Source organism: Equus przewalskii, chromosome 14 (genome assembly GCF_037783145.1).
Source record: "Equus przewalskii isolate Varuska chromosome 14, EquPr2, whole genome shotgun sequence".
In the NCBI taxonomy this organism is placed as follows: domain Eukaryota; kingdom Metazoa; phylum Chordata; class Mammalia; order Perissodactyla; family Equidae; genus Equus; species Equus przewalskii.
Window position 1 is genome coordinate 49,849,270 of NC_091844.1, and position 27,364 is coordinate 49,876,633.

General features: G+C 41.4%; 1 protein-coding gene across 3 annotated transcripts in view; it reads left to right on the forward strand.

Annotated features, from left to right (window-relative positions):
- FSHR (follicle stimulating hormone receptor) overlaps positions 1-27,364 on the forward strand; it is a 167,680-nt gene that overhangs the window by 96,943 nt on the left and 43,373 nt on the right. For all 3 annotated transcript variants that reach the window (XM_008526933.2, XM_008526934.2, XM_070572716.1), the window contains 2 exons: positions 21,049-21,123; positions 23,823-23,897. In XM_008526933.2, the coding sequence (XP_008525155.2) occupies positions 21,049-21,123; positions 23,823-23,897 (150 nt within the window). The remainder of the gene's footprint in view (positions 1-21,048; positions 21,124-23,822; positions 23,898-27,364) is intronic.

The window sequence follows — 27,364 nt, forward strand, 5'->3', positions numbered from 1 at the left end:
TTAAAACACATTTGTCAAACCCCAAAATTAATCAGCATCACTTTGCTCTACCTGAGCAACACAAGAACCTTGGAATGCTTTAGCTCTGGTTTCCCACTTGCAAGTTTCCATGTCATTTTTGTCCAGAATTTCAGTTCTATCTTGTTTTTAACTGCCTCCAAATCAGTATTATTTTTAATTGGATAATTATTTAGTAATAATATCATTTTTTCCAGGGATTTTGCTCTTAAACTCTGCTTGTTTCTTTTGGGTTCAACTTTCTTCTTGTTGATGAAAATTGTTTAATTGTCCTTTACATCTATGAATGGTAAGCTCTCTTAAGTCTTGGTATATCTGAAAATGTCTTCCCTGCCCCAGCCTGAACTATTAATAGGAGTCTAGGTGAATTTATAAACCTGGGTTGACCAGAATTTCCACTCAACAAATAACTATTATCTTCTAGTATCTATTGTTGCTTATGTGAAGTCTGCTGTCAGTCTCATTTTGGGTAGTCTGTCTTGATAGGTTTGAAGACTTTTTTCTCTGTCTATAGTTTCACTATTGGGTATAGATTTGTTTTTATTTTTTATGCTTTTGGCTTAGTGGTTTTCTCAAACAGAGGCAATCTTTCCTCAACTCTGGAAAAGCTTTATATCTCTACCCTTTTCTTCGTTCTTTCTTCTCTCCTTCTGGATCTCCTGTTAGACCTATGTTGGAACTTCTTATGCTATCTTCTACATCCCTTATCTTTCCTGTTTCCCATCTTTTTGTCTATGAGATGTGTTATGAGTGAGTGCCTCATCTATTTTCTTATCAATCCATTTTGTTTTTCATTAAATCTAGTCCATTATTAAATATATTTATTGAGTTTTTAATTAACTTGACTGCATATTTGTATATCAGTACTTTTCATTAATTCTTTCTTTAAATCTGTGCTTTTCCACACTTTCCTGTTTTATCTTATAATTTCTATATCTTCCTTTATCTCTTTGAGCATTTAAAAAATATTTTCAAATCTCGTGCAGTCTTATTTTAATCCCCAGTCATTGAGGGATAAATATTCACTCTAGTGTGGTGTTTCCTTGTATAACTTGTAACATTCACCATCAGCCCACCTTTGGAGGGATGAGGTGTGTTCAGTGAGGCTCCCACGCACTAAGTATAAAAACACCCTAACAGACAGCTTCTAATTTGCTGTTGTCTTTCATTTTCCCCAGTTTTGGGATAATTTTTCTATTGATTTTTCATCTTGAGATCACTGTACTTAGTTGATGGTGTGAATTCTCATCCAACATAATCATGTGTCCCTGTCCCAGTGCTAGATATACTTGCGGGTGACTATATCCACCCAGGGCCTAGGCTGCTGCTTTAATGTTTTCCCTAGTCACTAAGAGGAATTTTAGAGTCCCACATCTCACTAATGTGCAGCCTTTCCTGCTTCTTGACTTTATGCAGGTAGTTCAGCTCTAGCTCCTCTCAGACAAAGGCATCTACAATTTGGGCTCATCTCCCAAAGTGGGTTTTGAAGCCCCAAGACCCAGCCATTAAGCTAACTAGAATTTTTCCTTGGCCAGTGTACACTCACCATTTTGACCAGGTGGAGGATGGAGTCACTTTCATAGTTTCTAAAGTGGCTAAGTAGTAAGTGTGGCTTAGTGTTTGACCTATTTTATCCAGCATTTCTATGTGTTTGGAGGTAGAGAGGCCCTCATCTCAGACTTCCATATCAGCCAGAACTCCCAACATCACTATTGTATTCTTTGTGATAGCATACCACCCTCTCCTGGCTCTCCTTTGAAATAGGAAGATGTCAGGGGAAGGTAACCAACATCTGAGTGGAAGATATAGTTTAGATTACCTTCTACTTTAACAAAATGCATCTGCCTGATGGTACTGAGCATCTCAAGGAAGAAGCAATGCTAGAAAGAGGGAAAAAGTTCTAGAAAGAAGATGCTAAGGACACCAAAGTCGATTTTTTCCAAGTTCCAGACCTGACTGTGTATTGATATACATATATATTTGTGAAGGCAAAGCTCCCATATAAACAATATCTAAAAATTGAAGGATATACTCAGCAACAAAAACTGAATGAGCTAAATCATGTCATTCACATGCAAGGATAGCTGAGAATCCAAAACAAAGAACAGATAAATATCTTAAAACTATTGAATGTGTGGCCAGCCCAGTGTTGTAGTGGTAAAGTTCACACACTCCACTTTGGCAGCCCAGGGTTCATGGGTTCAATTCCCAGGTGTGGACCTACACACCACTCATCAAGCCATGCTGTGGCGGTGTCCCACATACAAAATAGAGGAAGATTGGCATAGTTGTTAGCTCAGCAACAACCTTCCTCACCAAAAAGAAAACGAAAAAAAAACCCACAAAAAAACACTATGAAAGGAGAAGATGGGTTTGGAATAATGGATCTAAGAATGATAACTGAGTAAGTCCAATCACAAACCAGGCAATTCGCAACACCATAGCAACTCCAAGACCAGGTAATGTTGAGCCTGTATTAATTATATACTTTGCCTTTAAAAAATATCTTTAACTGTTAAAGCACTTTCCTGCTTACTGTTCACTTATCCATTCAGCACCTGTTGCTCAGTTGATCCTCACATCATCCTAGAAAAGTGATGAAATAAATATTATCATCTTCGCATAAATTACGAGAATACTCAGACCCCTTTTAAACCAGTAGCCCATGTACCAACAGCTAGTTTGCAGAGAAGGTAGGTCTAGAACATGTTTCTTCTGACTCCAGATCCTTTTCTCTATCTAGCACATAACATTAAACTGGCTTTACCAGTTTACAGATAAGCACCACTGAAGAGAAGTTAACTTAAAGATTTAAAGATTGATTTAAGGAGTGTGTGGCAAATAATTGCTCTGCTTTTAAGATTGACTTTCAGGTAGGTGCCATCCTTCCCCAGCACCAAGCCTGTTCCTGTTTTCCCTCCACACTAGTTCCAGCTGTGTTATATTTACAAGACCTTTGTGTTTTGGGACAAGCAGCAACAACAATCATATTCTGGATTCACAAAACCATAATATAAGATGAAGCTCCAATGTTTAACCAGCTTTTGAGAAGCTATCAAAGTAAAATAGTGTTTAACTGATGGCTGGAAACAATAATCCTTAGAAATAGAACCTATCCAAGCCTTTTTATTTTCTGAGGAGGATTCACCCTGAGCTAATGTTTATTGTCAATTTTCCTCTTTGTTGGTATGTGAGGCACTGCCACAGCATGGCTGCTGACAGACAAGTTGTGTCAGTCCACACCTGGGAACCAAACCCTAGCCACTGAAGCAGAGGGTGCCAAACTTAACCACTAGGCCACCAGGGCTAGCCCTATCCAAGCCTTTTCGAGTAAACCCTTGGGGGACATTCAGAGCTCTGGCACAGTACAATGTTTAAGTGTAGGATGTAGCATAAATATGCAAATGAACAATAAACATAAAAGATGACCAGAGGTGATGAAACGGAGACCAAAGATAACAATCCTTCCTTGGTGGTAACAAATTTCAGACCCCAAAAGAGCAAGGAAATAATTTTCTTGAGCAGCAGAACTCAGCCACTGTTTCTCTCTTCACAAATTCTGGACATGGTTCTGGTGGGAAATACAAACAATTAACCTTCTTGAGTGTCCACATAGTATAGATAATCATAGCTAAAGATGTTGGTTAACGTCCATAGCAGAGAATCTACACTGTATGGCAATATGCATCTATCTTTCTTTTTGTTAGAATCTACCATATACAGTATCCATATCTACCTGTCTACATATTGATTATAGGTGGTGGGGAGAGAAAGAGATGGGAAGAAGAAAAGTGTTGCTCAACTTTTAAAATGAAATCTACCCGCTTGAAATTTCTAGTAATGTTCACCTTAAGCAGAAGGTATCAAGTTCCACATCCTGTGATCTAAGGAACACCTAAAGCCCTATCTGCTCAAAGGTCTCCCCAATAGCCTGATACAGCACTTGAAATTCTCACCTTACTCATGGTCTAAAGATTGCAGTCCTTTATTAAAATGCAAAGCTGTTGCCTGGAAAATGTGGCATATAAACCACCAGCACTCACAAATGTCTTGAGCAGCTAGGGACCAGTCCCTCTCTCATCTTAGATTCCTGAGAGAGTTGAAATCTCTTAGGTATCACCTCTCCTTAGGAGTTATTCTGTAGTTCTGTAATTCTGTAATATGATGAACCCATAGGCTGATAAGTTTTGGTAGAGGACTAGGAATCAGGGTGGATCCACAGCCATATATGCCACTTGGGGCAGGCGAGGTGGAGGGGTGCTTACAGCTAAGATACGCATCACCATGAAGGCCTCTGAGGCTCAAAATGCTTTCCTGGTGGGAAGCAGGAAAGAGGACATCACCAAGGAGTTATACCCCACAGCTTCGCTCCTTGGATGGGCATGATGTTAACATATATAAAATGTTCATTGTCCTTAGTCCCTTCTGTCACTGGTAAAGACCCTTTGAAAATGAAAGGCAGTACAAAATCAAATAAAGCACTTGAAAAAATCATGCTAATGGGGGCAGGTTGCATACAAGGACCTCCTTCATGCACTGTTAGCATTTCTGCCCCTTCCCTCTTCCACTCTCAGTGATTTGTCTTCCCAGCAGCGTGTGGGAATAGTTTATCTTTAACATAGTCATTCCATGCTCTAAAAGAGCAGTGCTTTGTGTGAAGCATAATTTATAAAGACCAGCATTGATGCTTAAAGATATCTGAACACATCTAATGTGACAGTGGGTTGCCACCTGTGTCAGCAGAGGAAGCCGCTCCAACTGCAGCATTACGTGAGGGACACAAGAAGGAGTCATCCCCACAAAATAGAATTTTTAAATAAAGCACCTCCTCTGATTCATCCCCAATGCCTAAATTCTACCTCCCAGCAACATTTTATGTGTTAAATGTCACCCTCTATCTTACCCCTCTATTTATTTCTCTGGGGGAAAGAAATACTGGTCTACAGTAATAGATTTAGGGTTGAATTGAAAGTTGGTTATGAGTTTCATCTCAAAAACTGGTGTCTGGAGAAAAAGCATAATGGAAAGCAGGAAAAGGAGTACAGAATGGAGCAGAGAGTGGGGTGTATCATCAGAGAAAAATAACATTAATAAGAGCAGTGATCATCATTGTAATCATTCCAAAAATGATTAGAAAATGTTTAGATTAGAATGTGTTTACATGTTTAATGCCTTACAGTTTACCAAAGCTTTCACAGATGTCATTTAATTTTATTTTGATCCTCTGAAGTAGATAAGAGTTGTTTACTCATTTTACGCATGAGATTTGGACAACTAAAGAGTCTTGTCCCAGGTCACATCACTGACAAGCAAGTAGAAAACGAAAACTAGAGGCCAGCTATAGACTTCTGCACACATTGCTTTGCTCTAAAGGTGCCTCAAGAGCCGCAGAGACTGTCTGCTGGAGGAGAGAGATTCGGGAACCTTAACCACAGGCTCAGCAGGTCCGCTTTCCTTAACTGCTCAGGATCTTGTCTGGCATCAGGCGATACTCTGATCATCCAGGTCTGATCTCACCAGCTTTCAGGAGCGCCAGTGCTCATCCTCACCCACGTTAGAACTGGCTTCCTCTGATTTAGTCCCCAAGCAGAGACTAGCTGGGTAAAGGAGGAAACGTGGGAGCATCAGGCAGAAGTTCAGTCACACTAAGCCCTCCACTGGTCATCAAACATTCAAGCCCTGCAGAGTCTGGATCTCCTCTCCTCAACACAAATGCTCCCAGGGAGTGTGGCTTTGTGTTTGCTTTCCGCGGTGCTGCATTGTGTCCGAGAGGCATCTAAAATTCAGCCAAAGGAATTATCCTTCATCTTTTCCTTGAGTAGGCGAGGACCTGGAGCTTATTTTTAACTAGCTTGCTATAAAATTGTGGTAGATCCCAGATATGATTTAAGGGACTCCAGAAAGGGCCAAAGGCTCCAAAAGTACTTCCACTATCTGCTCTTTGGTGTCCAATATTCATGACGACTCTTTTGTTAAAGCTTTGCTCCCTATGAAAATGTAATCCTCTCCCCCATCAGACTTTAATCCATTGTCAGACACTGACACTTTGGTGTGAATGAGTTTTTCTTTTTTAAAGCAGAGACCAGTACAAGAAAAGAGGGGAGAGAAAGTCACTGAAAGGGGCTCAGATGATGCACGGTTCGAGGCCAACTACACTTCCAGTGATTCCTCCAGCCATGCTCAGCTCAGACAGCCCCTATCCAGGCAAACTTGGCTGTGGACCATCCCATTTCCTCTCAAATACCCTCGTTCCCTGTCTGAACTCCCCTGCATTAGCCTCTTCATTAACTCCCCATTCAGCTACTATTTATCCCCACTTTCAGGTTGGTGATTTGCCATCTTTAGTTTTGTAAAGTGTTTGGGGACCAGAAGAAAGAAAAACCAATCCCAAGTGAACATCTCTCGGCCTCATTGCCCAGTTCTTGTTGGCAGGTTATAAACTGTTGCTACAATAAAACATATCTTTAGGTCATACAAGCTCCGTGCAGCAAAGGAATCACACTCAACTCTAAGGAGAGGTTTTCCAATAGTTTTCTCATTTCCTTATTGTCTCTGCACCTCCCTAGCTCTCTTTAAATACTATGGGGCTTACTCAGTCACTGACCTTGTCTAATCATATTGATTGTCAGCAATTGCAGTCTAATTGGAAAGCAAGTTGCTATGGCAATTTCTGTGTCTTCCGTCTTACATTTAAAGACACAATGATCCTAAAAGGGGAGAAATTGCTTGTGGTTGGTGACAGAGGAAAACATAATTAGAAACACAAATTGTGAAACTAATATATTCAAATGAATTCTGAAATCTAAATCAGGATTTGATATGATAAATTGGTCCTGGAATTTCTACCAAAGGCACACTTGGTTAGATGTTTTGCTTTTCCTCCAAATACTTACAGTTTTAGGGGGGGGAAAAAAATGAAAGAAAATGTATCATGGACAAGCAGGAAGGAGGTGGCTATTCATAGCTTAAAATTGGGTATGAGACCTATAAAACCAGAGTGCTGCATTGTGTGCTTGAAAGAACACCAGCATGGGAGCTCACAAACCCAGGTTTACTTCTCTATCTTTAACTTGCTGTGTGGCTTTAGGTAAATAACCTAGCCTTCCTGTGCTTTATCATTCTTCACTGTTTAACAGGATTGTTAAAGCTTTTGCTTTAACAGCTGTTGCTTCTTTGGTTAATTTAGACAATCAGCAATCACTTGTTGAACAGAAAGCCCTGAAAATAAGTAGCACTGGAGAAGACAGTGCAATTTCCTATAGAAAAGAAGTTCCTTGGAGGTAGAAATTGTATTCTCTTGAGTGTGACTGAAAAGGCCTGCAAAGGAATTTGAGATTTGGTGCCAAAAATACTAAAGCATTGATGACACCTGTTCCCTCCAACGCAGTGAAACTGAAAGCCTGCTGAGTGTGAGGCAACGGGTTCAGGACTACTGAGAGTCCAAGAGGGGCCACGGCTCCAGCCCCCAGGGGCCCACACACAGAGGCCCAGCTAGCATGACTGTTCATCTGACCATGATGAAATACTCTGATAAAGACACAAGGAGTGTGCACTGGGGAAGCTCAGAGAAAGGCAAGTGTCTTAATTCTGGAGGTTTCCTTCCTGCTCCACTCCTCAGGATCCTCAGGAATGAGGGGAAGTGAATGTTTGTTTTCATCAATATGAGGCAAAGGACTTCAGGCCTGGCAGCTGTCACCTGTCCATTCAGCACACATTTATGGAAAGCATGCTGGTGCACAGGTGACAAGCTATGAAGATAACAAAGTCCTCCACCCTAAGGGATTTATAGTCACTAGACTAGACTCCCAAGAAAGATAGTAACAACAATGATAATACCATTTCTTTAGCACTGACTAAGCTGTAGATACTCAACGTGTTGAGTCCTCATGAAGTTCTGCAAGGTAAAGGTAAAGACTATTGTCCTCATTTCAGAAATGAGGAAACTGAGGCTCAGAGAGGTTAAGTAAAATCGCCAGCTTCACACAGCTTATCTGGGTCTACAATGCTAGCTCTGTTGTCTGGCCCATCACATAGATATCCCCTTTCCTGGAAGTCTGTTAGCTTTGACTCATTGGTTCTACAGCTCCAGCAAGGAGACCCATATAACAGAATTTGAGTGGATGAATGAAAATGCACCTCTATCATCAGAGGTAATGAACATCTCAACCTAGACCAGCTCAATTATTAGTTACCCATGTAACTGTAGCTTCCTGTGCTTTGTTACTTTATCTGTTTGAGAAAGGGGAGAGGAGGCATGTGCAGCAGAGTAAATCTAGAAGACAACTACAAAAGTCCCTTCCTTCCTTTGCTGATGTTCTGAAATTCTCATTTCACGGGCATTACAACACAAAACGTTTTTCCTAAAAGATGTCTTCGTAACAGGATCTTCATCGCCTGGAACTATGTTAGTAAAGGACAAATGTGTATTTCACAATTAACTTACACACATGCACGGGTGTACAAAAGAGCCCCTCGGAAGCTGCTCGAGTGAGGAAGGAGATCTGGGTTCTCCTCTGCCCCGACACAGCCACCAGCCTAGACCTCAACAGGAACAATTCCACCACTATTTGTTTTGCTACTCTCTAAGCTTTTCTTTAAACAAAGCTTTCCAAGACACAGAAAAGGCCAGAACATATCCTGAACTAGGTTGATGATTCCCAATATCTTGGGAGTCCTTAACAGGCTGAATCAAAGACTCATGTAGGAAGAGAATGGACTCTCCTCCTCACTTTCTAGAATTATAACATTTTTCTCTAGGCAGTGGCAAAGGCTCATAAAATAGGAAGCTCTTTTTAGAAACATCCTGCCTTTTATTCTGACCATACTAGTCTCTTCACTGTGAAAATAGGAACATTCTCAGGACCAAAGGAGGCAAAGGAGGCCCTGGAATAGGGCTTTCAACTGCTATTTGGGGTGGGATGGGGAAATCTACTGCTCAGAAATAGATGTAAAATTAAATATGGAGTCAGTGAAAAAAGGCCCCTGAATTTCTAAATTCAAAGAAATTCAGAGGATGTAGCAAAGGGAAGGATGGATAACAGCTTGGCATGCAGGGTGCTGCTGAGGGTGTTACGCTCAAGCATTCCAAAGAGGAAAGTAAGACAATCAATGCAACTCAAATTCAGAAGCAGCCAAATGTGAGTTCCTTCTTGTTCTTCACTGCGGCCCATAAAGGAGGCACTTTTGTGCCAAGAATAAGAGTTAATGAGGTGGAAAATGGAGGGGCATAAAAGATAGATCAATTATGAATTACAGAGTGAAAACAGAGGCTGGAAGGGATGAAAGCCAGTTGAGGAAGGGCAGATTATGTTATAGGTGTGGCAAGGTGGCAAAAAGGCACAGTAGATGCAAGAGAGAATTATTGAGGAAGCTTTTGGGGTGATGTAGGGTGGCACGAGTGGAAGGGAAAGCCTGCAATAACTGCCACATACACACATTTGGTGTTTTTTGCTGAAAAAGCTTGGGATATATGACAAGGAAGAACCACTGGCTTATGGGGGAGATCAGCAGAGCCCTCTTTAAACTGAAATAAAATACCATCTTCAGGAGAATAATGGCTCAGGCTAGGGGTACTTTCTCACCTTGCCCAGGGCTCAGGAAGAATGGCCCTTGCTGGCTACCCTGCTGCTGTTCCCTCATGGGTCTGCCCACAGAGCCACTCCCAAGGGAACAGGAGCAGAGCCCTAAGAAGGACGTTTCCTGGAGCCCCCGCCTTCACACCAGCTTGTTAGAAATGGAAGCTGGCTGTAATGGAGGATTGCTGATGATGTGGCTGGCTGCCTTTTAATAACAGAATCACAGAAATAATTAAAATCACTGAATTCTAGGGCTGGAAGCGACCCATGAGATCATCTGGATCAACAGTGTTGTTTTATAGATGAGGAACAAAGGCCCAGAGAAGGTAACTGATTTGACTCAAGGAGAGTGGTTAATTAGTGGCAGAGTCAGGACTAGAACCTAGGTCTCCTGACTCCAGTGAAGTAATAAAAATAATAGTAAGCAGCCTGACCTTTTCATAACACTGTGTGTTTTTCCTCCTGCGTGGCATGCATTATTCACATGATCTTCAATAGCCCGGCCAACTACAAAGGATTGAGTATAAAATGTACTGAGGCACGGAGGGCCTTAGCAACGTGTTACAGAGGAAAATGGATCTCAGAGAGATCCAGTGATTTGCCAAAGTGATGAAGGACTTCCTCTTGCCTACTCAAGAGACCTGGCCTCATGCAGCTCTGCATTGCTACAGTTTAGAGAGCTGGGGGTTCAAATTTCTTAACCTGAATACCCTCCCAGGGTCTGTGTGTTAATGGACTTAGTAATTCCCATTGTTAAAAAATTGTTATTTCTGTCATGCTGAGGTGGTATTTTTTTTTTTCCATGAAATCATTGAAAAGGGGAGAAAAAAAGCCAAGGGCCCATAATTCAATAAGGAGCAGCCACCTGGTGTGCTCACACAAGAGGCCAAGCAATTCAATCACAGGTAGTAAATACTGTGTCACTAAGGAAGAGAGGTCTCTGGCTAACTAAGGTCAAGTATAGACTCGTTTTGAGGGGGATTTTGTTTGTTTGTTTGCTTGCTTACAATTTGGCCAAGCAATACTCTTATACGACTCCTAATTAATCTGGCCAACAAAAATTTACTCAACACTTACTGTAAATACCTGTTTTTCATCAGATGGTAGATACAAATTCATACCCGCCCTGATGGGAGGAGAATTTGTTGAGCAAATACTAGATACCATGCAAGGTGCTAGGCTCTTACCTCAGGTATTAGAGTAGTTAGACAGCAACAACAAATTCCAAACTGTCAGGACTTTAAGAACAAGTTTCTTTCTCTCTCACCTCATAGCCCAGCGTGGTATTCCTCAGTAATTTATTTAGGATCCCAGGGCAAAAGCAGCTTCACCATCTTCAATCATGGCTTCCAAGGTTGCCCTGGGCACCTCCAGACAAGTCAGATGGAAGGGAGACAGAGCATGAAGGAGCACACCTGAAGGCTTATAGGCCAGGCCTGGGGTGGCCCACATCACTCCTGCTCACATTCCATGGGAGGGGTCTTCTCCCCACAAGGCTATACCTAACAGCAAGATTGCCCAGGAAGTGTAGTCTAGCTGTGCATCCAGAAAAGAGAAGGGGAAAATAGATTTTGGTGGATAGCTAGAAATCCCTTCCATGCCATATGTTATATACATAATTCTCATAAAAAACCCTAAAAGGGAGTTATAACTACCCCCCTGAAATAAATGTCTCATTGGGGTTAGTTGACTTGTGTAACATCACACCACCAGACAATGATAAAGCTAGAATTTGAATCCAGGCTTGGCTGGCTTCCAGGTTCATGCTGCCACTCACATGTGCATACGAAGTGAGACAAATATGAGTCAGCAGGGCCCTGAGGATACACGGCGATTAGTGAGATTATCCATGTAGAGCATTTAGCGCTATGCTTGCTGCACAGCTAATGTCTAATAAAGGTCAGTTATTATCACTATCATCATTATTCCTGCAGCCTTCAGTTACACAGCTCAGACTCACAAGTGCCCGGAACCTGTAGACAAGTTACCATTCCTCGTATGTCAGAGGGCCCTCCAACCTTCCCACTTCCCTTTCTTTGGCCTCTGCTGAAGCTGGCAGACCACACTGAAGCCAAGTGGCCAAATCAACATCCCTTCCCTTTCTCCTCAACACACAGAGCCCACTCCCTTATTGCTTTCCCAACCCCTTGTCTTCCATCACTTAGAACTCAATGAATTCCTGTTTGAACAATTTCTAACAGGCATACACAGAGTAATAAAGGAATTTTCTACCTTCTCTAACTTCTAACTCTAATATTCCATTCCAGGAAATCCCTTTCCCTTTCCCTCCTGTTCTTCCTCCCTTCTCTTCTTTTTATTACCCTCTTTTAAGTTCATTTGCTTTCCCAAACAACAATCCTATGCATGGCTACCAAGCATAAGTACTAGCTACCCTCCTGTATCCAGGCAAAGATAAACTTTTAGACCATCACCTCTACTCCACTCTTTTCTCCAGTAGCCACTCCATTTTTATCGTCTTGCATATTATATACATAACCTTGAATCTACTCCAAACTTTTAAGTAAATCATTGGGACACAATTTAATTGTTTGAAAAAAGATGACTCACGACCCACATCAGAGCACTCCTGAGTCATCACACCACTGTTAACCACTAGTCTAATGGAAATTACAAAGAGCCACAATTATAATAATGATGGTCAGAAGTGAAGAGACGTTTGCAAGAAATACTGAAACAAGTAATTGAGAGGATTTAGGATCTGTTAAATGTTAAAGAGGAGTCAGAGATGACCCCAAGCATTAAAGCTTGGGTTAGTCCAAGGAACCAGTAGGGATGAGAGATGGAGCTGTTGGCTGGATTGTGATTGGGAAAGGAAGGAGATTTGGGACAGGAAATAGTAAGCCTGCTCTAGACTAGTTGTCCATGAAGGGTTCGCAGAACACTTAGTAGAAGATGGCTTTGGCAGTTGCAAACATGGTACTCTGGTCTAAGAGTGAAACTTGTTCCACTGACATGGGAGGCATCAACAGAGAGGTTCTAGCAGGGGAAGCTTGAGGGATACTAAGACAGAGCTTGAGAAGTCCTGATATTTAGAGAGGCATGAGGAGGAAAATATGGTATATGAGGAAAAATAATAAAGTGTATTGAATCCCCACTGTTTACCCTGCTCTGTATTGGGCACTCAGCATCCTTCCCACACTTTCCTCCCCTTCTACTCTATTGGCTTTGCACTCCCAACTTCTCATGCATGTTGTTTCTATCCAACTAAATTGCAGATTCTTGGAAGACGTGGGGGGGACTGCTTTTTACTGTCTTACATGGTTTATACTTGCATAGAGAATGTACTAAAAAAGTGCTTATATGAGTTATTGCTTGGGACTTTGATTCATCTGTGGAAGGTGAATTTGCATGTTGACTTACATGTTGCCATTCCAGAACTCAAGTACCATGCAGTGTGGAGGAAAGGAGTGGAATTTAGTTGTTTTATAGGCATATTGCTCCCAAAAAGATTTCTCCTCTATCAGAAATTAAAATAACAGGATTTTCTGAAGTGGAAAGTTTTCCAAGTCACTGGAAATAGAGCCTATCTGATTTCTGTCATCCTTTTGAGATCCCATCAATGGTAGGTTCAGATCCCAGGTTGACTTCACTTATTGACTCTGTGGTATTGGGGAAATTACTTAACCTCTGTGTCCCTCTTTGTCCTCTTCTGTAAAGTGGCTAAGGATGGTACTTAACCCATAGGGTTGTTGTGGGGATTAAGCAATGTAATATGAGGCACAGAAAAATTGCCTGGCACATAATAAGTATGTAATAAATGTTAGCTATCAAGACTGTGACTTTTAGTCCCTTTCCTCATCTGCTGAGGGAAGTGAGGAAAATATGTTATCCCGAAATAGAGATTATTACTTAACATTTTAAATTAAGACAAAGCTAAAAATGGATACAATAATTTGTTGATGTATTTGAAAGTAAGTGAGTTGAATTTAGATGTCTGAACTAGGTAGAGTCACTGAGGGTACTTTTATCGTCTCATTTTGGGGACATCTTTAGAGGATCTTTAGCAAAGACTCACCTTGCCCGGGAGAAGCAAGCAGATGGGACATGTCAGGAAAGGAAGGTGTCTACCTGCCCCCATCTAAGGAGGCGAGAGGAGCCCTTTGGCAACATCCTGACAACATGTCGCACCTTGTATTGACCCTCTCCTGAAGGGAAGCGTATGCTTTTTAGGTTATGACTTTGGTGGTGGAGACATCCTTGTAGGGGCACCTGTGTGCTCTGCCTCATCTCCTTTGTTGGCCAGCAGACCAGATGGTGGGTCTCACTGTGGATGAGAATCAGAATAGAGTTTGGGATAATGCCATGGACTGGCTTAAGAATTTAAATAATCTGTAGATGGGGATAAGAGAAGCATTCCTAGGATCTTTGCTAGCACCATTTTCCCCAGCGCGGTGGTAGGCTAGCCCAGCATTTCCCAGCTGGAGAGGAATTCAGTCCTACACTCCACAAAGAAGAAAAGGCAGGCTGTCAGGCAGGCACAGTGACATTTGAGTTTACCGTGTGACAAGCAGTGTGCTTTCACACATACCATCTTATTTAACCCCTTTTGACAACCCTATGAGGTAGTTATTATTCCCATTTTACAGTCAAGGAAACTGAAGCTCAGAGGGTAACTTGCCCACAGTTACACAGCTAGTAAGAAATGGAGGCAGGATTCAAACTCAGGTCTCTATTGTAAAGTCTCTGTATTTGACTTTAAGGGAATTCTAAATGGGCATAGGAGTACATATTTGGAGAGATTTATGAAATTTTCTGGAAAGCATTTTCATGGGAATTTTCACCTGCCCTGGTCTATAGTTGCTTAAGTTATATAGCACATTTCCAGAAGATGTGGAGAAGTAGGTGTTTGGTAGAAATACAGAAAACCACATATTACATATAATACCTACATAATTATATACATTATATATACCATATATAAAAGTATGTTGTTTGTATATCTGTAGTTATATTCAAATGCAACATACCAACAATCCATTTTATTTTTTCCAAAACTCAGATGTAGCCCATCCAATAAAAAAGCCCCGAATACTAGACTGGGTGAGTTAGAGATGACTGCTAGAACCTAGCACCTATTTTATTCATCTCTAGATCCCCAGCACCGAGCCTAGTGCCTGAAACACAAAAGCTGCTTAATCAAAATTTGCTGAATCTTTGTTGAATTCCTTCTTCACTCTTTTAAAGATCACTGCAAGATTCTGCTAAACAAGAATCTTCCTTCTTATGCTAATACACAATTTTATTTGCAAATACTCTGGTTACTACAAGTTTTCAAGAACACAGCTTTATTGTGCAAGAGCAAAAGTGGAAATTCCTTTATAATCTATCAAAGATCATTCATTCAGCAAACACTTGGCTGGGAGCAGGAATACTAACGTAAAAGGCAATGTCCTTGTCCCCTGTGAGTTCTTTCCCTAGTGAAGGAGACCAGCCAGAATGAAAATCCAAAGCCGTATGTGAGGGCTATGATAGAGTGTGTGGGGATCCTAGACTACAGGGGCCTGAGGGAAAGAAAATAGTCAACGAAATTTAGCCTCAGGTATTAAAAACAAAAGAACAGAATTTGATTTAGTGAATATTAAAAATATTTTAATGCAATTGAATCTCCTAATGTGCCCTGTTAGGGAGGGGCGTATTGGATATATCGGAGGACAATGCTCTGTGGAAGGTCGGAGGAGGAAGGAAAAGACAGGCAAGATCCAGTTGGAGAATGTGTTCTGTATCAGAAAAAAAGCAAAGAGGATGTTTCTGTCTCTGGTTTCTTACTACATCCTGTTCTCCAATTCATAGTTGTCATTGAAATTCTAGTGAGGAATTTAACTGCCAGTCACAATTCTTCAGTTCTTCCTTATCATATAAACCTGGAGCAACTCTGCTCTGAATGAAACAGCCCCAGCATTTGGCAAAGGGGTATCAAGTGAAATGGTGGACAAATTAATATCACTCCATGAATGGTTGAAATTTTATGCTGGACCTGGCTGAATTCTACATGCTCATTCATTCCCTAAATCCCTCCTACTGACCTCCCCCTCAACTCCTCCATCAAATACACTTGTATGCGAATACTGCTCCACTGACCAGAACAATGCAAATCTGGGTTAGAATTTGATTGTGGGTCTGAGACTCACTCCAGAGAGAAAGCTCTGATAACCCCCAGTACCTCATGCAAGTACATCTCTCCTTCATTCAAAGAAACATGGGATTTCATTCACAGAAGGGACCTTAAAAGTCATCTTCTCTAACCTCCAATTAAATGCTTTAAGAACCCCTTCAGTCACCAGTCATAGCCCGTTTTCTCCTCTATCGGTGTTTTGTCAATTCGAGCACTTCATCTGGGAGCCAGAGAGGGGCTGGGAAATGCTGTGACCCTGAGAGATAGAGCTAAAGGCATCCAGATGCTATTAGTACAATAAACCAAATACATGTATGTGCCCCTTGTGTGCTCTGTTTTAAACGTAAAAATCCCTGGGACAAAACCCAAACTCAGACAAGCTATCCTTGGCCGTCGTTTACTGGACTTGGGCATGTTGCCTATGGAAAAAGGGGTGAAAGAATAGCAAAGACAAACTTCGTCTCCTTTGCAGTTCTGCAGATGTCATTTCTGGACCTGAAAAGTAGTCTTCCTTCATCCACCCATCTAGCCACTGAACATTTACTGAGCACCTATCACACGTGAACTTACCACGAGGTGCTAGAGATACAAAGACAGTTGAATAAGATACCCTCCAGGAACTCAAAGTCAGACTGGGGAATTAGATAGTGACCCCCCCCCCCAAAAAAAAAGCAATGACAAAACAATGTGGTAATTGCTTTAACTGAGAAATGAAAGGTCTTGTGAGAATCTAGAAGATGGGAAAACTTCAATGATGAGAGAGTGAGGGAAGGCTTCCAGAGGGGATGCAGGATTTTAAGAATCAAGTACTTCACTCCTGGAGCTGATTTAGTCAGACTCCTCTATCACACTTTTCACACCCACCTGTGTGTGTGTATTGAGGAGAAAGGTCTGGTGGGAGAGAGCATTACCATGCTTCTAAAGAACCTCGCAATCCAAAGTGCGGTCCCGAGACCAGCACCATCCCCATCACTTGAGGCATTAGAAATGCAGAACCTCGGGCTCCACTCAAGCTCTCCTCATTGAGAATGTGCAGTTTAACAATATGCCCAGGTGAGTCATATGTGCACGAACAATTGAGAAGCACTGTCTTAGGAGATAAGGAGAGCCTCATCTCTGGAAATAAGCTTTGCACAGAGTCTGGATCCCTCACTCAAGGGCAGCCTTCAATGTGTACCTTGGACAGTTTGCAAACTTTTTAGTCTCAGAATCTCTTTACACTCTTAAAAGTTATTAAAGACACCGAAAAGATTTTGCTTATGTGGGTTATAGCTACCGAGGTTTACCATACTAGAAATTAAATTGGGAAATATATTATTTGTTAGTTCATTTGAAAACAACAAATTCCTACATGTTAAGATAAATAACAGCTATTATGCAAAATAACCATCTCTTCAAAAAAATTTTAGTGAGAAGAGTACCGTGGTTTTACATATTTGTAAACATTTTCAACATCTGGCTGAATAGAAGGCAGATGGATTCTCATATCTGCTTCTGCATTATGGCTGTTGCCATAACACGCATCAAGTGGCCCCTGGACTCCACTGTATGCTCATAGAATGAGGGTAAAATATTATATTTTAGCATTATTATGAAAATCATTTCGACATATAGACCACCAGACCATACTTTAAGAACCACTGATTGCTTCCCTGGAGCGCTCCTCTCTCATAAACTCTTTACCTGTTGACGCTAAAGAAACACCATCACACCTTCAACTATGCCAATTGCAATGATTTGTCACAATTGCAAAGAAAATTCTTTACTGAATCTTTTGAGACAAAGAATGGTTTCTTAATTTTATAAGTTCTTTGGATGTAAAGATTCCACATCCTCCCTTTAAAGGCCAGTTGAGCAGTCCTCAGAATCGTGTATTATCTGACGCACGCCAGGTCATCCTGTTAACCTCACTGGAGAGAGCATTGGCTGCACTAACTTTAATTTACATAGGTGCCCCCAAAATGAAGAGAAGCTATACATTGAAAAAAATACTTTGTCAATTATCAATTCTAACCAAATATAAGGTGTTATTCTATATTTTCTACAGCATCTCTTGCTATACATTTAATATTTGAAATGTTGTGACTTCTGATTAAATTTTCTCACTTAGGAAAAACTAAACCTAACTAATGTTTCCTCTATTTTCTTCCTGCCTCTAGGGTCTATCTCCAGTTTTCTCTTGCTACTATTTTGTCTTATTGTCTCTTGTGTTCCTAAGCAAACTTTAAGACAGAATTCATAGTTCTAAAAGGGACTTGAATGATCATCTAGTCCAGCAGTTCTCAATCTTTCGTGCACATTAGAATCAACATTGTTTGGAGAATTAAAAAGAGAAAAAAATTAATGCCCGAATCCCACTCCAGACTAAATAAATCCAACTCTCTGGTGTAGACCCAGACTTTGGAACTTTTTAAACATCGACCAGAAGATTCTAATGTGCAGCCAGAGTTGAAAAGCTCTGATCTAGTCCAACTATTCACTTTATACATGGCGGGGGTTCAGGGATAGGGGGAGGCAGCCAAGAGGGGAAGGAACCTAGAATCACCAGGATAAACCTAGGATTTGAATACCACCTTCCGGCCAGACAACATGACCAAGATTCTTCCTTGAATCCTCTTAATTCAGAGTTCTCAAAACACAAACAAAATGGAGTTTATTCTCCTTTTTTGGATGAAAGGCATTTTTCAAATAACTTGATTAAGGTATGTTTTATATACAATAAAATAAATGCCCCTATTTTAAGTTTAAAATTCAATAAGTTAGACCAATATACACACTCAGGTTACTACCTCCCCAATCTCGATACAGAACATTTCCGCGACCCCACAATGTTTCCCTCTGCCTCTTTCCTATCAGCGACCTCTGTCCCAGGTGACAATTACTCTGATTTCTGTCACTGTAGATTATTTTTTCCTATTTTAAGACCTCATATCAATGGAATCATACAGTATGCATCATCCTTTTACGTCTACTTCTTTGACTCAGTATAATTTCTTTAAAGATTCAACCATGTTGTCTCAGCAGTTTCTTCCATTTTATTGATGAGTAGTGTTCCATTGTATAGATATTCCACAGTTTATCCATTGGGTTGTTCCCAGTTTTTGGCTATTATAAATAAATCTGCTATGAACATTTGTGACTATGTCTTTGGGAGGACATACGCTTATATTTCTCTTGATTAAATATATAGGAGTGGAAATACTGGGCCCAATGAGGCCTGGGAGACAGGCATGCAGAAGAAAGTGTTCCAGCCCAACAGCCAGCCAGAGGTGGCTCTGCATACAGGTGGGGCTGTTTATTAACATGGAGATCAAAATACCAATTTCACAAGCATGTTGAAAAGATTAGAGAAAATGCATGTAAAGTGCCTGGTAAAGAGTAGACACCTGATAAATGATAATAGAAATAACTAGAGAGAGAACTGGGTTGGACTGGAACAAGATCCCTGAATTTCTCAGTGAAGTACTTTTCCATGACTGCACACTTTTCACCTTTCCCCCAACCTTCATCCAGCCAAAGGCTCCCCCTTAACCACCCAACCCCAGCATCCCCTCCTGTCTTTGAACTTGAGGCCATAAAATATGAACTACCTTCGAAATAATTCAGAATTGTATTATGGCTTGTTTTTTCTAATAAGCTTTAGTTCGCTTTGACAAGAAAAAAATCAGATAAGGGAACTCGCAGTACATGAATTCAGGTAAAGAGAAATGTCTACCTTTTAGGCAATATTAGGCTGAGACATTATTACAAGTGGTGACCAAAACTACTGGTAACTGTAAGTGAACCTGGGAATAGCTTCTGGAGGATACAGCCCCATTTGCATTTAAATCCTCTCTCTCATCTAGTTCTTTTCTCCATGACTTATAAGTTCAAATAAATGTCTTCTTTTTCTGGTCTACCACCCCTTTCCTTCTCCTTCTCATTCCCGTACCTCCCAGTACTCCTTCCACTTGCACGACAGAGGAACCAATAAACGGCCCATGGCCAACCTGTTCATTTACACACACACACACACCCTTATCCACGTTCTGTGAGAATTGTGAAGACTTAAATTTACCAGATGCATCATGAAAGATGCTATCATAGAATGAGGCGCTTTTCTCTCACAATGTCTCCTCACTCACGGGAGCTTGTGAGAAATGACCCTGCCACAACCCGGTTGACAAGCCCCAGAAGTCGTGAGCTCCCCTCACTGGGATGGCTGCTGCTCACCATCATGTTTTCCCTCTCCCGCAAGGCCTTCTCCCTGCCTGCCCTCCAGGCCTTTCCCTTGATTAAGAGCCTCTCTGGAGCTCTTCAGCTAAATCCCAGGCCAGCGAGCGGACAGCGCTTCTGCCTCAGCCAATTTGAATGCACGCTGCCTAGGAGATTTCCTGACACACTCTCAGCTGCCGCATTAAAACTGCATGAGAGTCTTCCTCAGGAGCCTAATAATAGCACCTTTCATCTGTGAGCCACTTTATAAACATTAACTGATTAAGCTGCCCTCTCTCCTCACAAGCTCTGGGCTTCTGAACAGTGGACTTCATTCTCCACTGCCCTCAGATTACTCCAGGAGGAAAAAACTGGGACCTGAAGGATCTTTTCTGGGTATTTTAGGCCAAAACAATATTAATGCCAAAGGCCTTGAAATAACAACCCACATTTGGGTAATGGCGTGGAAAGGAAGGGGATTTAAGTCCATGTTTATTTAAAAGAGACTGAATTGAGGTTCTCGTCTCCCAAAGCTAGAGTAGTAGCTTGGTCTAGGGCAAGGGTCACTGACCTACAGCCCATGGCACCAAATCCAGTCTGCCACTTCTTCTTATAAATAAAGTTTTATTGGAACACAGTCATGCTCATTCGTTTGTGTGTTATCGATGGTTACTTATGCACTACACTATCACTTGAGTGGTTGCAACAGAGACCGAATGACCCACAAAGCCCAAAAATATTTACTATCTGGCCCCGTATAAAAAGTCTGCTGACCGCTTAGGGGCCCCTGACCTTAAGGTCTATGGAACTCAAAGTTTGTTCTCATCCTATATATTCCCAAAATATCTTTAATCAAGTTTCTTTCCCTATCCCAGCCTCAGTTGCTACATCTGTAGACTGAATAACCTCTGAACTGAGCCATTGCCTTTGGCTTATTCTCTCATTGTCCTGTAAATGTGGGCATCTAATACGTTATTGTCGTCTCATTACTAACAGCTGACTTCTGAGGGCAGGAACAGAGCTGTATGTGCCTCATGAATCACTGTAGGCACAAGGCTTTATGCTGAGCCCTAAATTTCTTTATGGAGTATAACTGAACTGACTTGAATTATATTTCTTTCTTTGCAGAGAGATCTCACAGAATGATGTCTTGGAAGTGATAGAGGCGAATGTGTTCTCCAACCTGCCCAAATTACATGAAATGTAAGCAAGAACCTGCGTGGTTTGCTCATGGCTGGTCTCAGCAACAGCCTTAAAATCCACTTACATTCCTGGCGGTCCTGGCTCTGCCCTCTCCTCAGATCCCTAGAATTTCATCTTATGAGGTCAAAGTCAGCCCCAAAGGCACCGTCACGTGTCTCTGTGCCTGGCCATGCAGGGACCAGCCCAGAGCCTAGTCTCTGCTCCCTGTCTCCCAGTTTGTTGCTTAGTAAACCCAAGAACCTTGCTCAGCGACTGTGAGCAAGTACCTCTCATCCTTCCACAGTCAAAGCCCAAAATAACTCCCACAAGATGTAATCGAAGATGGGCCGTCCTAGTTTGAATACTATCCTATGCCACATACTCACTGAGAAACCTTGGCCAAGATACAAAATCACTCAGATTTACTTCTCCCATCTGTAAAACTGGAATAATTAAATTGCGTTCCTCAGTGGATCACTGTGATGAATAAATGAGATGAGAAATGTCAATTTGATTTCACACATCAACTGCCATCACAATCCTTAGTTCCTCTATACTACAACCAAATTTACTTTCTCTCGTTGACATTCTAGTTTTACATACATGTCAATACCTACACAGATCCACTTCTGTTTCATACCAGTCTATAATTACCAGAAATTAATTCATAGAATTATAGAATGTCAAGGCCAGAAGAGACTTTAGAGACTGTCTGATCTAGAGTTCTCCAAAGTATATTGTGTGTATCATCAAACACTCAAGAGATTATTAAGTGTTTAAAAAAAGGAAAAAGCTTGTATGGTCAAATAAGATTAGGAAACATTGAGCAAATAATGTTAGAAAGATTCACTTACTATAGGAAAACTTCTCGGAGCCTTTAATATGCTAATATATACTTGGTATCTCCAAGAAGAATATTAAGTGTTTCTCAACTAATGTCACTGAAAATGTTCCTCCTGTGGAGCATTTATTAATGTCTCACAAAATTCCCTTGGAACACAGTTAGGAAAGTCAATGAACAACTTTCCTAACTTCACAGATGAGGAATGAACAGCGCTGAGAAGTTGCGAGGCTTGTCTAAAGTCACCCAGCCAAATCCACAGCAGGATAAGGACTTGAACATAAATCACCTGACTCTTTTGTACCTTTTTTTTTCTTTTTTTGGTGAGGAAGATTGGCCCTGAGCTCACATCTGTTGCCAATCTTCCTCTTTTTGCTTGAGGAAGATTGTCACTGAGCTAACATCTGTGCCCATCTTCCTCTATTTTGTATGTGGGATGCCACCACAGCATGGCTTGATGAGCGGTGTGTAGATCCATGCCTGGGATCCAAACCAGCGGACCCCAGGATGCCAAAGCAGAGCACATGAACTTAACCACTATGCCACTGGGCTGGCCCCTCTTTTGTATCTTTTAAAAGACTTTTTAGCATTTGCCAAGTATCAGTAGGGAATAAATACACACACACACACGTGAACTTACTTAGGAATGACACTCAGTCTGTCCATTTTGGCAGACTCCTCTTCCCTTTTCCTTTCTCCCTCATTCTTCCTTGTTGTCATTAAGCATCTGCAACTAATGCCTTGCCTTCCTCTCCCCATTGCCTTCTTGCTCCTTCCTTTCTTCTCTCCCTGCTTGGCCTCTCCTTACTCTACTTGGGAAAAGAGACTTGACTGGTATCTCAGAACCCACAGAGAATATCAGAGAAATGAACCAAAGGGCAGCCAGCCCTCTGGGCAAGGTCAAGCAGCCATCCCTCTATGCTGTTCAATGGGCAGTGGAGATAATGGGATGGCTCTTTCATCTCTTCCTTGCATGGAGAGGTGCTCACCCCCATGTAGCATTGACTATACTTAAAATGATTAACTACCTGGTATTTGGATCTGGGTTCCTATAGGTTACTGCAACATAAAAGCTAATGAAACAGGGAGGAAGTAATTAACACCAAGCATCTCTGCAAACATACATTGATCCAGCAAGATGAGGAAAAGGGCAGCCTCTCTCTGTTGGAGTCCAAATGTGAACATGCTCACATGCAGACTATTGATCAGGACACAGCACAAGCCAACATGAGTCAGAAGTCACCACTTTCCATGAGCTGTGAGGGAGCAGCCTTAGTTTACAGCATGAAAGGAATCACTGGCACATTCCCAGCTACTGTCTGCTGAGATCTTATGGTTAAAACCAGAGAAGGACACTGTTTTCCCCCAACCTTTGTTCTCCTTTGCCTCTTCACTCCTTTTTCTCCATCTCCTTTTGCCCCTTGCCCTTTTTCCTTCCCTCCCATCTTCTTTTCACCCTCTTTTGTTATTTTCTCTCCTCTTCTCTCTTGTCTCCAAACCAGACAAAAGCTTGTTTCCCCACATTAGTCTCATCTCTACACTTTTAGCCTCCTCAGACCCTGGGAGATCCTTACTGGTTAAACACCAGCTGTGCTCAGGGTGAAAATGACTCACCCAGCCAATGCTTTGTTTGCTTCTAATGGACAGATCCCAGGACTTTGGTGATGAAAGTTAAAGGGGACAGGGTTAATATTTAGTTTGCACAGTTTAGCATAGTAAAAGGCACTGCATGCATGCTCAATATTTGTTGAAAGAATTGGTGTATGGATAGATGGACTGATGGGTGAATGATTTATTGATACACTCTTTATATAACATGAAAAATACTACAGAATTCCTTACTGTTGAGACCACGTTCATGTTTTTTCCTCTTTTACAGTAGAATTGAAAAGGCCAACAATCTGCTATACATCGACCATGATGCCTTCCAGAACCTTCCCAACCTCCAATATTTGTAAGAACCCTTGTATTCTGGTGCCCACTCTAGATCAAATTGGGTATTCCTATTTTAGCAAAATTGTCCATTTGCTACTCTCGGGAGCAACTGCTTGTTATCATGATGTGGGGCAGAAGTGGAGGTGGGGAGGCACTTGCTGGTGGATTTTAGTTTAGTTTAATGAGTGAATTCCATCAATATAATTGCATTTTGTTTTCATTTACAAAAACAGACATCATAAAGAATGCCATTTGCATTAATGGGATTGTCACACAGACCTTTGCAGAACTCAGTCATAATTTACTGTTAATGAGATGCAGCCAAAATTTCTGCTAGCATTGAGCTTGTGACCTGGACCTCAAAGACACTGTACCTCTTGTTCTGCATATGCGCATTTTTCTTTGATACAGTACTTTATTTTACAAATTTTGGTTAACAATAGGCATGGTATTTTATCAGCAGAGAGAGTCCTAGTTTGAGCTCCATCCCTTGGGCCTGCCCCCATTAGCAAAAGCTGCTTCTTCCACTCAAATGGCTTTCAAATTAGCTGAGGGCTTGGCAAAGCCCTGAGTGCTATGGTGGGGCCCCACAAAATAACAGATGAGAATTTGGGCTATGGAGTCAAACTTTCTGGACCCATTTACTAGCTACTGATCACAGGCAAGAACTTAACCTTTCAAAGATTGTTCCTCATCAAGAGAATAGAAATAATAATAATGATGGATGTGTATCTGTTATATATTAACACAATAATAATGCATAACCAACTACCCCAAAAAGACACCATTTTAAAGCAACAACTATTTACCATTTCTTTCCTGTGAGTTGATCAGAGGAATGGTTCTGATTGGGCTATGTCTGCTTAACCTCAGCTAAGCTCACTCATGCATCGGCAGTTAGTTGGCAGGGCAACTGTAGGCTGGCTACTCTGGCTTGTCTCACTTGGGATGACAGCTCTCTTCCAAGTAACTCATGTCCAGCAGGCTAACATAGGCTTGTTCTCATGGCAGTCCTAGGGTTCCAAGAGAAAGCTGGAGCTTATGAGCTCTTGAAACCTAAACCCTGAATTAGCATCTTCTGATGCATTATTTTAGCCAAAGCAATTCATGGGGCCAGCCCAGATTCAACAGGTGGAGAAAGATGGGAAAGAAGCTGCAAACTTTCAATATCAGGTGGGTGGATACAGGGAAGGGTACAGAATTGAGACCATCTTTGTAATCAGTTTAAAGCAGCTAAAGAGTTTTGCACAGTGTCTATCACAGAGCAAACGCTAAATATTAGCTACCAGTGATATTATGACTCTGTCCCTAAATTTTGATCCTTGAGAATTGGAGTTAGCAGGTACAATAAGGAACACTGGGCCATGTGCCTTAGATCTATGAATGGAGACTGACTGAGGGAATAAAAGATTTAACAGAAAAGAGTCCATATGACCTGGAACTTCCTCTCTCAGATAGAAACCCCAGAAAGAATCTGAGAAAGAAACAAGGTTGTCCACTCCTGAGTTAATGTCAGTGGCAGGACTGGCTTCATTGACATGCAACCTGTGCAGTCACACAGGGCCCCGTGCTCAAAGGGTCCCACACTCAGCGGGCCTCAGACTAGGTTTAGTTCTCTGCTATGACTGTCTTGAAATACTTAAACATTTCTGAACATTTCTGAAACATTTCTGCATTTTCATTTTGCACTGTACCCCACAAATTATGTAGCTGGTCCTGCTCAGAGGTTAGGGTTATGATCTCTCCTACTTTCAGACTTGGGAGTCTTGACTCCCTAAATGGACTTTGCTATACTCTCTACAGAGGCTAACCTGGGCTAGGCACACAACAGTGGAGGAAATATGGGGTAACAGAAAAGGCACAGGCCTCAGAATCAGAAAATCTTGGGCTTCGTCCTAACTCCACCATTTCCTCTTAGGCCAATCACTGGGCCTCTGAGATGCACATGGCTTAGAAGAGCCTCACATGAGATTTCTATATGAAAAATATTTTACAAAATATATTATATAAAATATCTTATACTACAAAGAGCTCAAAAACATTAATAAATGTATTAAGTATTTGTAGAATGATTATTTTTGGTCAACCGAAGTCTACCAGTCCATCCTCAGGAAAATTCCAATAAACATTGAATGGAGAGTTATGGTGGCCACTAAGACCTTCAGCTATTACCTAGATTTTGGCATGATTTCAAAAAGAGGAGTTTGGGACACGCCTTTGCATTTAATGGAGCAGTAAAGAAAAGAAAAAGGAAAAGAAACTATATATGAAGTCAGAAGGACTGGATTCCAGATGGAACACTGATATTTACTGGCTAGATAGCCAATTACCTTCTCTAAGCTTCAGTTTCCTTATCTGTAAATTGGGAGGTTGTGAAAACCAAATTAGACTACGCCTGTAAAAGACATTTTGCAAATTGTTTTTTAGTATACAAACTGTAAAGAACTATACAAATATAAAATTATTTGTGCCTGTTACTCCATTCATTTCCTTCATTGCTTTTTCTCTTTTCCCTCCCAATTACCATCCCTTCCTTCCTACTTCTCTCTCTTTTCTTTTAGAAAAAAATCTAAGTGGAATCTCAGGGCTACAGAGCCTTCAATAACAGAATGAAAACACCATAGGAGCACCCTTGTTCACAAATGATCACATGTGGCTAATGAAAAGCATTCCTGCAGAGGATAGATCCAAGAAGAAATTCCCTTGACAGCCCCTCCCCCACCACACACACGTATTCTGAGAATGGTGGACTGGAAGCAGGTGAATAAGGGATAATAAATCATTGCAAAGTTTGAAATCAAGAGATCTAGAATTTGACCACAATATTGGTCTACACCTTGTGGCCAGCACCTTTTATTCTTATTAATAAGGGCCCTCAGCCTTCTCTCTAGGGGATGAGGGCTGGGGAGGAACTTGGGAGCAAGTAGGCATGGAAGGCATAGCCCTAGATTGGAGGAAGGGGGACCTTGGGCAGAACAGAGGGGACAAAGCTTTGATTTTGACTTTGGCTGAAATTTGTGTTATTGGTCGTCAAGTCCAGCCTCTCCTTTGTGTCCTTTTCTCACTTTGAGGTGTTAAGTCCCTAGTCCCATCTGGCTCCCCTATCAAGTCTGGAGAATGCTAGAGGGTATGGATTCCAACCCCATCCTTCCCTGAGAGGAGGTTATTATTCTCAGAGCATTTGAAATGTGCTTTCTAACTGGGAAAAGAAAAGAATTAGTAAACAGCTTGGATGAGTGGTTTCATTGTCAAAGGATCTTCCGTGATTGCTCTGAAAAAAATATACTTACATACTTCTACAGTGTACAAAATCCCTTCACATCCACTGCCATGTGAATCCCCATCAGGAAGTTAAGACAAAGAGTTGCCCCAACTTAAGTCTTTTGACTTATTGCCCAGGGCAAGTCTTCTCTACATGTACACTCTTCCCCAGGATGTGGCACATGGTGACCTGGGAATTGGAGCAACTGTGTACTCCAAAGGCAC